This window comes from Halichoerus grypus, chromosome 9 (genome assembly GCF_964656455.1).
Source record: "Halichoerus grypus chromosome 9, mHalGry1.hap1.1, whole genome shotgun sequence".
NCBI lineage: Eukaryota > Metazoa > Chordata > Mammalia > Carnivora > Phocidae > Halichoerus > Halichoerus grypus.
In genome coordinates this window covers 44,719,802-44,732,591 of record NC_135720.1, presented here as the reverse complement: position 1 = coordinate 44,732,591, position 12,790 = coordinate 44,719,802, and the positions used below count along the sequence as shown (strand labels likewise).

The 12,790-nt window shown below is 36.0% G+C and overlaps 1 protein-coding gene across 1 annotated transcript in view; it reads left to right on the top strand.

Annotated features, from left to right (window-relative positions):
• The window catches only part of RFX6 (regulatory factor X6), a 56,314-nt gene that overhangs the window by 30,594 nt on the left and 12,930 nt on the right, over positions 1-12,790 (top strand). The window contains exons 7-11 of the mRNA XM_036082273.2: positions 4,060-4,167; positions 8,352-8,429; positions 8,546-8,659; positions 10,163-10,212; positions 12,408-12,567. Of these exons, the coding sequence (XP_035938166.1) occupies positions 4,060-4,167; positions 8,352-8,429; positions 8,546-8,659; positions 10,163-10,212; positions 12,408-12,567 (510 nt within the window). The remainder of the gene's footprint in view (positions 1-4,059; positions 4,168-8,351; positions 8,430-8,545; positions 8,660-10,162; positions 10,213-12,407; positions 12,568-12,790) is intronic.

The following is a 12,790-nucleotide window of genomic DNA, read 5'->3' as shown; positions in this document are numbered from 1 at the left end:
TATTACTATAAAAGTGTGTCAAACTTTGTCAAATTCATCAATTGAAATAATCATGTGTTTTTTCCCCTTTAATCTGTTAAGGTGGTATATGACACTGATTTTTGTGTGTCAAACCATCTTTGCATTCAAGGAGTAAATCTCACTTGGTCATAGGGTATAGTCTTTTTAATATGTTGCTGAGTTCACTTAGTATTTTGCTGAGGATTTATGCATGAATGTTCATGAGATTTATTTTTTTTTTCTCCTTGTGGTGTCTTTGTCTGACTTTGGTATCAAGATAATGCTGGCCTCATAGAATGAGTTAGAAAGTGTTCCCTCTTCCTCAATTTTTGGGAAAACTTCAAGAAAGACTGATGTTATTTCTTCTTTATATGTTTGGTATAATTCACTAGTGAAGTCATGAGGATCAGAGCCTTTCTTTGTCAGATTTTTGATTACTGATTCAATTTCCTTACTGGTTATAGACTGATTCAGATATTCTCTTTCTTTATGATTCCACCTTGGTTGAATTTGTGTTTCTAGGAATTTATCCATTTCATCTAGGTTATCCAACTTGTTGATGTACAGTTTGTTCATGTACTCTCTTAAAGTCCTTTCTCAGTGGAATCAGTAGTTTTTTATTTTTTACTTTAGTCCTTTGAATCTTCTTTATTATTTTTTTAAGTCAATCTACTTATGGCTTTGTCAATTTTGACCTTAAAGAACTAACCTTTGGTTTCATTGATTTTCTTTATTGTTTGTGTGTTCTCTATTTCATTTATCTCTGCTCTGATCTTTATTATTTCCTTTCTTCTGCCCACTTTGGGTTTAATTTGTTCTTTTCATAGTTCCTTAAGTTGTTCCTTTAGATTATTGACTTGAGATCTTTCTTGTGTTTTAATGTAAGCATTTATAGCTATAAATTTCCCCTGTAGCACCACTTTTACTGCATCCTGTAATTTTGATGTGTCATATTTCTACTTCCATTCATCTCTAAGCATTATCTCTTTTCTCTTGTGATTTCTCCTTTGATCTATTGGTTGTTTAAGAGTATATTTAAATTCCACAAATTTATGAATTTTTCCTGTTTTCTTTTTGCTGGTTCATCTTTATCACGAGTGTTGTGTGTTCTTGGTCTTTTGCATTTCTACACACATTTTAGAATCAGCTTATTAATTTCCACAGAAAACCCTGATGGGATTTGATTGGAATTGCACTGAAGAAATAGATCAATCTGTGACATTTCTACAACATTGAATCTTATTATTCATAATTTAATATCTTTTGATAAAGTTTAATCATTTTCTTTTCTTTTTTTAGAAAAAGAGAGAGAGGGTGAGCAGGGGGGAGGGACAGAGGAAGAGGGAGAGAGAGAATCTCAAGTAGACTCCATGCCCAGCGTGGAGCCCAATATGGGGCTTGATCTCACAAGCCTGAGATCATGACCCAAGTTGAAATCAAGAGTCAGACACTAAACTGACTGAGCCACCCAGGTGCCCCAGTTTAATCATTTTCTTATAAATATTTTGCTCTTCTTTTGTTAGACTTATTCCTAGGCATCTTCTAATATTTGTTGTTACTTTATACAGTGTCTCTTTTATTGCATGTTTTCAATGTTTGTTCTTTGGTTTTAGAAATTCAACTGATTTTTTCATTGATCTTGTATCCAGCATTGTTGCTTAAAAAAACCCCTGTTGTTAATTCTAAAAATTTCTGTGCAGTTTGTTTTAGTTTTTAATGTAATCAACTGCATCGTTGCAAATAATGATAGTTTTTTTTCTTCCCTTTTAATAAACTTACTCTTTCATTACTTTTTCTGGCCTTACTGCTCTGGCTATTAACTGTTGAACAAAAGAGGCTAGAGTAGGCAACTTTATCTCATTTGTGATTTTTAAGAGAACATTTATAGTATTTTACTATTGAGTATGATATTTGCTATGGATTTTTGATAGATTATTTTGATTTTTTTAATATTTTGATTATTAAATGATTAAGGAAATTTTCTTCTTTTCTAGCATTGATAGGCAGAGAGAGAGAGAGAGAGAGAAGTGAATGGTAGTTGGATTTTTTTTTTTTTTTAAAGATTTTATTTATTTGACAGCACAAGCAGAAGGAGAGAGAGGGAGAAGCAGGCTCCCTGCTGGGCAAGGAGCCTGATGTGGGACTCGATCCCAGGACCCTGGGATCATGACCTGGGCCAAAGGCAGCTGCTTAACCGACTGAGCCACCCAGGCGTCCCTGGTAGTTGGATTTTTAACAAATGCTTTTTCTGTTATCAATTGAGATGATTATATATGGTATTCTCCACTCCCCTTTTTTTCTTCTGTCAATGTGGTGAGTTAAAGCCTAACTTGGTTATGATCATTCTTATAGACTGCTAGGTTTGGTTTGCTAATGTTTCATTTGGTACTGTTTCAAGTATGATAATAACCAAGATTGGCCTATGATTTTTCTTTCTTTTTCTGTCCTTGTCTACCTTTGTCATAAAAGTTTTCAAATGAACTGGGACAAGGTTCTTCTTTTTCACTATCTGAAAAAAATCTTTTAAGTTTGAAAATATCTGTCTCCTGAATGCTTGATAAAACTCACCTATTAAAAATCTTCTGAACCTGTTTTTCCCCCCTTTGCAGTAAGATTTTGATTATTAATTATATTTGCTAATGGAAATGAGAATATTCTCTTATTCCTAACTTAGATTTAACACAACACTATGTATTGACATTTTTTTGTTTCTGTTTCTCTCTCTCTTCCAATTTCACTAAATTACTTTCTTGGGACAAATAAACATGATTTTCCATCCATGAGAAAAGGTATAAGAAAAAAGTGTAAACTTTCCTGAAATTAGAATTTGAGTGCATATCTTGAATAATTAAGACTGATTAAATAGAATGGATTGGGATAAACTGTGCTAATATATCAGTTCATGATAGTTAATCATGTATATGTTCTTTATTAATTTCTTAAAAATTATTTAATCAGGATAAGCCTTCTCTATCTATACTTGAAAACGGAGAGTAGCAAGGATGAAAACTAAAACCTAACCTGAAAGAAATATATTTCTACTGCACTTTTAATATAAAATCTTTGGAAAGTTTATATCAAATCAGTCAATAAGAAATCAAAATATCTAAAATATCTGCTTTAAGGACTGAGAAGTCCTCCCAACTTCTTCCTGATTTAGCATGTAAGTCTGCAAGTCTACAAAGGTTGGGAATGATAAGGCAGGGTAGGAACCCAACTTATATAAGTATTAAATGTTCAATATGACAGAGACAAAGAAACACAAAAACTCTAGAAGAAAATATAGGAAAACTATGAGAAGGAATGAAATTTTGTCCTTGCCAGGAATACCTTACTTCCTTTACCATAGTCACAATTTCATTCTTTGCCCAAACATTTGATTAGAGATCAGTTTGTTAAAACTTTATTTGAGGAGCAGGAACGAGTAGTTATGACCTGGGGAGACTGATTTGCTGAGGCTCTGGTTCTGTCATAAATATGCATTCTCCCTTTCTGTGTGGATTTTTTGTAGGTATGTCAATCCTGCAACATTATATATTTTTGTCATTTGTCATTTTTTCTAATTTTCTGAAGACTACCAAAGGTGTACTTTCCCCCAAAAGGGATTCAAAAGAAGAACACATAACTAAATTTAGGGTGGGGGAAGGTTGAGGTGAGAAAGTCCATGGTACTAATTTGGGAATCAGAAGACTTAGACTCCATTCACAATTCTACCACTAATTATTTCTGAGACTACATAAATTAGTTAACTTCTCATCATCTTGTTTACTTAATCCATAAAGGATTTAGTAATCCATAAATGGATTTGGCAATCCTTGATCCTCTTATAGTTAAAATAATTTCAACAGTTTTAAAAGTGGATCTTTCAAAATTTATGCCATTAACGAATGTGAACTAAAATTAAATTTCTAAAAGTTGTGCAAACTGACAAATATTCAAAACTAAAATCCAAAGTAATAGGCAAAATTGTTTAAATTGTGGGTTTCTATTTTATTAGAATTGTATTTTGGAGCCAAATAGTTGATCATGACTTATTTCTTTTCATTTTTCCAAATATAGGGTGGCTTCACTCGTAAATATTCACTAAGTTCAAAAACTGGAACGCTTCTTCCAGAATTCCCCAGTGCTCAACACCTTGTGTACCAAGGATGCATTTCTAAAGACAAGGTATCAATTAAAGATACTTCTCTATTGATTTTCTGATATGTTGTTTCCATATCTCAATTTGCTGGGAATCTCATGGCACTTGCAGGAAGCAGTCAGAAATCTGCATAATCACACATAATTGACTGATTTATAGGAGGGACAAATGTTTACTAACATTGATTAAACACTTTCCAATTAATTATTTACCATCTCCATGATAGTATGTAATCAGAAGTTTGTAAAATAAACCTCAAAAGAGTAAAGATTATTTTTTATTTAAAACTCAATATCAAGGAAGAAAATACTAGAATGTGTCTATCACATGCAATTTCTTTAATTATAAGCTTTATGTTTTTAATTAGCTTCATATAATTTCAGTAAATAGTCATCAGACACTTCTCTGGGACAGAATTTTTTCCAAGCATTGAGGGGGAGATACCTAAATGAATGCAAGGACTGTATAGAGGTTGACAAAGTTTCCTTTCCATTCGAAAATTCTGTGTTCCCTTATATATTTGCAATTTTTTTGAAAGTTAAAGAAGAAACACTTTCATAGGATTCAGTTTATAAATAATCTTCAATGTGACTTTTCAATGCTTATATAATAAAATCTAAGAGCAAATCCTCCTCTATTTCTGAACTTCTAAAGTCATTTGCTAAGTATCTACTGAATGACTGATAGCTCCTGCTAGTAGTATTAAATCAGGGTATAATGATTTCTACATTCTTCTTAAACCAAAGTTAATTTTTCATTAGTACTTAAGGAAAATACCTTTTTTAAAAAGATTTATTTACTTATTTTAGAGAGAGAGAAAGCACATGAGCAGGGGGAAGGGACAAAAGGAGAGGGAGAGAAAATCTCAAGCAGACTATGCACTGAGTGGGGAGCGGGGGGTGGGGCCTGCCCCAGGGCTGATCTCACAACCCTGAGATCATGACCTGAGAGGAATCCAAGAGTCGGACATTTAACCAACTGTGCCACCCAGGTGCCCCTTAAGGAAAATATCTTTTTTTTTTAAAAGATTTTATTTATTTATTTGACAGAGAGAGACACAGGGAGAGAGGGAACACAAGCAGGGGGAATGGGAGAGGGAGAAGCAGGCTTCCTGTGGAGCAGGGAGCCCGATGTGGGGCTTGATCCCAGGACCCTGGGATCATGACCTGAGCCAAAGGCAGACGCTTAACGACTGAGCCACCCAGGTGCCCCAGGAAAATATCTTTAATATATTTTTAAGTCAGTGCATATTCTTGAGGTGCAAAGACAGCACCTCAAGAGGAATATGAGTAACTAACGTCCAACTGATTACTTTAGTAGTGGGCTTTCTGTGGAAACTGGCAATAAAATAACACATTGATAGAAAGATCTATTGACAGATAAGTAGAGATACACAGTAACTTCCAGGGCCCATTCTGATGACTTACTCTTCCTGTTAAGAATAAGCAAAATAGGGGCGCCTGGGTGGCTCAGATGGTTAAGCATCTGCCTTTGGCTCAGGTCATGATCTCCTGGTCCTGGGATGGAGCCCCACGACGAGCCCCACGACGAGCCCCACGACGAGCCCCACATCGAGCTCCACGTGGAGCCCCACGTCAGGCTCCCGGCTCAGCGGGGAGTCTGCTTCTTCCTCTCCCTCTGTTTCTCCCTCTGCTTATGCTCTCTCTGTCTCTCTCTCTAAAAATGAATAAAATCTTAAAAAAAAAATAGGCAAAATATTGAAGATAATTCTCAGATGTTGATTCCAAGCAAGTCTCCTTTTTCTTTTAAACCTTATAGATATTATGTGATATTATGACTTCAGATTTGAGACATCTCCAGTACATGTTAACATGTGGCAGTCTGTGGGGGAACCTGTGGAAATCAGTGACAGTCCAGGGAACATGGTTCTTTGGGGAGGGTATTGTTGGGTCCCCTTTGTGGAGAGAATGGCTTACATGCAAACATATCATGAAGATGTTTGCTGTGTAAATATTCCTGGTGAGAGAGAGGGGGATGGGGAGAGCAACAAAGAAAAAAAGAGAAGTGAGGACATGTTCCAATAGTTTATTTCAGTTTCTCTGCTCGTGTCCAAGGAATTCCTTACTTGTCAACTTGAAAAACTGGTCTGTAGATCATTTCTCACCCAGGTATCAGGATGCTTAAAAAACCCCTGGTTTCTAAGTTCATTCCCAGTGGTCCTCATCATGAGCACCAGGGACTAACACTCCTCTTTGTCCCTTGAAGACAGCTGGACCTTGCTGTTCACCCTCTTAGCCAGAAGCCAAGTTCCCCAGGTAACTTGTCAGTTTCTAGCAAGAGGGGTGGGGCTGGAGCCAAGCACTTTATTCACCTCCTTTCTTGAAGCAGAAAGGATGGGACTTTCCAGGGAGAAGTTGATCCCAGTGAGGTGGGGATTGGTTGGGCCACTTTCTGCCTCATCATGGTGTCACTCAAGACAGTTGCCACCCCCCACCTCCCTCACTAACTTTTCTCAAGCTAAACCTTGCCTCTGCTCCTGCCCGCTCTATAAATGTGGTGTCTATTCTCAGAAAATTGAGCAAAATTAAGTTTAGAAATAAGAGTATGCCACAATAAAAATTTATTGTCCTGAAACTATGTAAATATTAAATAAGCAAATGTAGTACCAATAGTAAGATTAAAAACTCTTGCTGATTTGTGTATAAAGGAATTTTGACACACATAAATGGAAATACTTGTGAAGATAAAAGCTTATTTGTACTTCAGTAGGTTTCAGGGATCAAAGGGTTAATTTTTGACAGCAGTTATGAATTCCTTTCTATCTTTCATATGGTCCTTATCCTTAGTTTTAAAAATATGTCTTGGCAACCTATCTAAAAATATGATATCATTGCCTAAAGTATGGAGCATGTCTCAGTTGCATCAGTGGTGACATATTCCGCTAGAGGTGTCCTGTAATCAGCATACCTACCTCCTTGCAGGGAGATTAGTAATTTGCACGTCACTGTGATATAGCCTTGAGCTAAACTACAAGATGTGCACTGTCACTAGTCTGTTGGGATAAAGGCTGGAGAGGAGAGGGTTAGAGTAGGACACTCCCGTCACCATCATCACCCTAGATACTGTTGGGATAAAATTAGCTCCAACGGTCAATCTCTTAACATGTATTATGGATTATTCTAACCACTTTGCTTGTGTTAATTTGTTTAGTCCTCATAACAGCCCTATTAGAAATTTACTGTTATTATCACTTCCGTTTTCCAGATGAGGAATTTAAAACACGCAAATGTTACGTGGCTTGCTTGACATCATATAGCTCGTAAGTGGCAGATCAGAGCTGGTTTTCAAACCCAGGTAGTTCATGGGCAAAGCACACACCTGTAACGTCTAAGCCCAACTTCTCGTTCACTTAGACTACACAACCAGCAACAAGTAGCCATATTTCTAGCTGATAAAATAAAGAGATTTGAATTTGAATATTATTGGTTTGTTAAAATACTATTTAGTTCTAGTCCATTTTAGAATATGTTTACAACTTTTTATCTATGCTATCCAAATGTCTGTGGTAACATGGAAACAGAGACTCTTCATAACAGACACTCACCGTTCAAATCTTCTTTGGGTAAATTTTCGAGTCATTTGATATTACTAATTTCAGGTAATATTTAGTAAGATCTTACTGTGTACCAGGCACTGCTCTATGTGCATCACATCTTATTCAATCTGGGTAATATATTATTCATACCCTACTTAAAGAGAAAAAGCTTAGGGTTCAGAGACCAAGCATCCTGTGCACTGTAGTGCAGGGGAACCGGGCGCTGGATTTTAGCTGACTTCACACCACTATGCCACACTGCCCAAGCACCCACTTATTTCTACTGTATGAAGAGCTGATATATTTTACCATTTTACGTTTATTTCCGCAATCAAAGGTAATCTGCTTATTAGGTAGAAAAATTCAACGTTGCTTTGGCCCACATCTCCCTGCACAGTCACCTTTTTCATTGTTCATATGACACTATATTGTAATCGTCTATTTGCTTGCCTTTCTCCCTTCACAAGGCAGTAAGCTCCTGGAAATAAGAACTGTGCCTTTGGTTTTGATTCCTCGACATTGAGCACCATGCCTGGTACATAACAGGAGCTTAAAAAATGCATGCTGAATAAATGAATGAACAAATGAATGCATAAACAAATGAAGGCAGGGTTGAAAGGACTCTTTGGTTAAGCGTTTTCTTCCTTGAAATAGGTTGATACCCTCATAATGATGTATAAAACTCACTGCCAGTGCATCCTGGACAATGCAATTAATGGAAACTTTGAAGAGGTAAGGGTGACAAAGAATGCTTTGCTGATCATATTATGTGTAATTTCTCGTCCTGTTCTTTATGAGTTCGTGTTAAGGAAGAATCTTAATGTACATACTTTTTGCTTTATAACTAGATCCAGCATTTCTTATTACACTTTTGGCAAGGAATGCCTGATCATCTTCTTCCCCTGCTTGAAAACCCTGTTATCATTGACATTTTCTGTGTTTGTGACTCAATTCTTTATAAGGTAAGCTCTTTGGGGTATCTTAAACACGAACCATGTATTGTTTTAATGAGCATTCTGTCTACATTTTTCCATTATATTTTCAATAAATTTGTTATTTCTGGCTGGAGATAAAATGTTATTTTTTTCTGATGAGAAAGCAATATTTAATAGGTGTGTATTTTAATGTACATTTACATGAAAACAAAATTTCTTACAGTTAAGAATGATTCTAAACGTCCCATACTCACTAATAATACATGAAAACTTAGTTAATTTTTATTAACTGTTTAAGGTGTTTTCAGAGTGAATAACAGAATGGCTTTTTCACTATCGGTGTTCTGGGGGAAAAGCAGAATTAACCACTCTTATCGGATTAACAACTTAAAAATACTGGAAACCTCTAGCTTTAATGTATTAACGTCAATTTCTGTTCTCAAACCAAGTAAGAGTCCTCAAGTGTCTACAGAAGGTTCCTGAAGACACCACGAACAAAGATGAGCTGGTTGGCCTTCTAGCCAAACATTTATCTGGGAAGAGGGGACACTAATTCCTTGGTAGTCTGACCTCTACTTAGAGCAGCAGTAAGGTCCAAGCTGAGGGAGAAAACTGCATTGCAATCTGGATAAATCTGTTTGGACTGTCATTCAGTACCTCCCAGAAATATTCTTTAAAACATGTTATTTATTTATTTTTTTACAAATGGTCTGTTTATTTTTAGTCCAACACAAAAGTCCTGAGTTTAAGTACCTTTAAATGAACTGTTTCCTTCCTCGTAGTGGACCCAGGGAGGAGCAGTAGAATGAGTTTCTGCAAGATCTTCATTCCATCTCTAAAGAATGGTCAGCTTTTAGTCTATAAAACAGCACATGATTACCAAGGTCAATTCGTTGGTAACTAACGTACTGGGTATATACATTACTGTCTCATACACATGGAATACATGTGCATTTTGCTGGTAGGATACACAGGCCTTTGTAGATTAGTGTCTACCCACATTTTGAAATATCTTCTCCTCCAGACCTCTTGGTCCTCTTTGTCAGGCTGGACCACTCAGTTTATCAGCCAGCCCCGTGGATCTGCGTTGTTCATATCCTATTTGGTCCCCACTTCCTTTACTTAGTCTAGTTTTTCCTGAGCTGGGATCAGTCAGCACTACCTAATTTCTTCTTTCTACCAGTTCTTATTCAGGGTCCTACCCATCTCATCAATGTTTCGGTCTCAGTCTAGCCCTTTCTTTCAGTATTCTTTCTGTTCTGATAATTAACTCTCTGGACCCAGTGTATTAGTGTTGCTTGCTTAACCTAGTATTGCAATGTTTCTGGATCCCCACCCCCGCCTTTTACACACACACACACACACCCCTTACATGTACATTAATTTTAGAGATAAAAATATAACTTCCAGAAATGAATTAACATATTATTCTCTAGAAAGCTAGGAATTAAAAAGTAATTGACAAATAAGTGTCTTTCTACAAAAATACTAAGTAAGGATATATGTTAACTCTCTTTTGCTGTGATTAAGGTTCTTACAGATGTACTCATTCCTGCAACAATGCAAGAAATGCCTGAAAGGTAGGTTCAGTCAATAAAATGTGATAATTTCTTAGGGTAGGGTTTAACCCTATCCATTATATTAAAGGAAAACATTAAATAGAAATTCATTTGTTTATCAAGATTATTTGCCTGCTCCTGTCCCTTTGTAATAGCTAGATGATGTGCCTCAATCCTTATAGTCAAACCGCAATGAACAAAATTGATGGAACCATCCTGAAATCCTTTTAATATGAGAGATGCCCAAGTGAAAAATAAATATTTAGGGTTCATTGACCTTGTGGAAACTGGCTAGAAGAATATAAATGGGGATAATTGATGGAAAATAACCACAATGATAAAAATTAAAGAACTATTTTATCTTTATTATTAACTTTGGTCTTAATTGCAAAATCAGAAGGTAGGGTAACAGAATTACCACCTTCTTTTAATGAAGGAATAAGTACTCTTAACACTCTATGTCACAAGGGTGCCTGGGTGGCTCAGTCGGTTAAGCATCTGTCTTCGGCTCAGGTAATGATCTCAGGGTCCTGGGATCGAGTCCCGCATTGGGCTCCCTGCTCAGCGGAGAGTCTGCCTCTCCCTCCGTCCTGCTCATGTTCTCTCTTGCTTTCAAATAAATAAATAAAATCTTAAAAAACAAAACAAAACACTTCTACGTCACAGAATGGCTGCACTTAGTTAGTGGCAGATATCTGGCCATGCAACTGATGTAATTATAGCTGGCCTTTATTAAACACATCATGGGCTTTGAGACCACATGAATTGTTTCACTTAACTCCTACAACCACCTGAAAGTGACTATTTATGTATTTATCTCTTAAGTATGCCACTGGTTCTTTGTAGAAAATGAAAAACATGCATAAATGCATTAAAAACTCATAATTTCTCCACATTCTTAATGTGTTAGGTTAGTATTTCATAGACTTTTTCTAAGAATACCTGTAAATATACACATTTTTAAAAAAACGGGACCATAGTATATATATTAGTGCGACATACTGTGAAAATCTTTCATATCAACAAATACAGATCAACATTATCTTTTTAAATGGCTGCATAGATTTCCAGCACCTGAAAAATATTATACTTTATTTTATTTTTTTTAAAGATTTTATTTATTTATTTGAGAGAGAGAATGAGAGAGAGAGAGCATGAGAGGGGGGAGGGTCAGAGGGAGAAGCAGACTCCCTGCCAAGCAGGGAGCCCAATGTGGGACTCGATCCCGGGACTCCAGGATCATGACCTGAGCCGAAGGCAGTCGCTTAACCAACTGAGCCACCCAGGCGCCCTATACTTTATTTAACCAATTCCTTATCATTGAACAATTAGATTTTTTAAAAACACAACCTGTCAGACTATTCCCCAGTAACAATTATGATCGCATATTCACAAATGAGGAACCCGGCAGCAGAAGGAATTAATTTATTTGCCCAGAGTCAGTTAATTAGTAAGAAGCATAGCCAGGATTTTAATTGAGGGCTGTTGAACTCCACTTCTATTCTTTTTCCTCTATTATGTTACTGCTCACCAGCGTATGCGCCATCCCAAATGTAAATTTAGATCTGTTTTGTTGAGATATAGTGTGTAGATTGTTGACTACTTTTTAAATTTTTGTGTTTATATATAAATGTTTGTGTGTATGCACAATGAACATTTGCAATTTTCTAAATAGGGTCCTATAGTACCTTTTTGATAATGTATCCCACAGTTATATTTGGACTATAAAAATCGGTTACTAGAAACTAATAGTAAATACTTGAAATGACACTATGATCCCTCTGTGATGTCTCTCAAGAAGCCAAGATAAGTGAAATGAAGTGCATACTTACATTTCCCCAGAAATATTTTATAGAAAATGACAGAACCATGAGCTAATGTTAATAATAAGGTATTATTTATTGATTACCCTCTGCACACCAGGTTTGACCAGAGAAATTTCCATGAATTATTTTATATAGTCCTCATAATAATCCTGTGACATAGATACTAATCTTATTCCTATTTAATAAATGAAGCCAGAGCTTGAGGAGATTGAGTATGTTGACCAAGGAGATAAATGGCAGACCTAGGCTGAATCTATATGACTTCAAAGTCATGTTCTTGGAATCATAGAATAACAGTATACCTCCATTAAACTACATTTATGTAATGCATTTTGAGCAATTTAGCATTTAATACATAGGTTTTTTTTGTGTATGTGTGTGTGTGTGTAGCTTATTAGCAGATATAAGGAATTTTGCTAAAAATTGGGAACAGTGGGTTGTTTCATCCTTGGAAAACTTGCCAGAAGCTCTAACCGATAAGAAAATACCTGTTGTGCGAAGATTTGTATCTTCCCTGAAACGACAAACATCTTTCTTACACCTTGCTCAGGTACGTTGGTATTTGAATCACCAATATAAAAAATGAATTATCTGGTAGCAGAGTAAGAAATTTGCAGAGATTGGAGACCAAGTAGGCAACAATTAAATGCAATCTGAGACCCCAGAGTGAATGCTAGAACAGAAAAAGGACATTAGTGGGAAAATTGATGGAAATTTGAATTACTATCAGTATTATAGCAATGTTAATTTCCTGATTTGGGCAATAAACAATG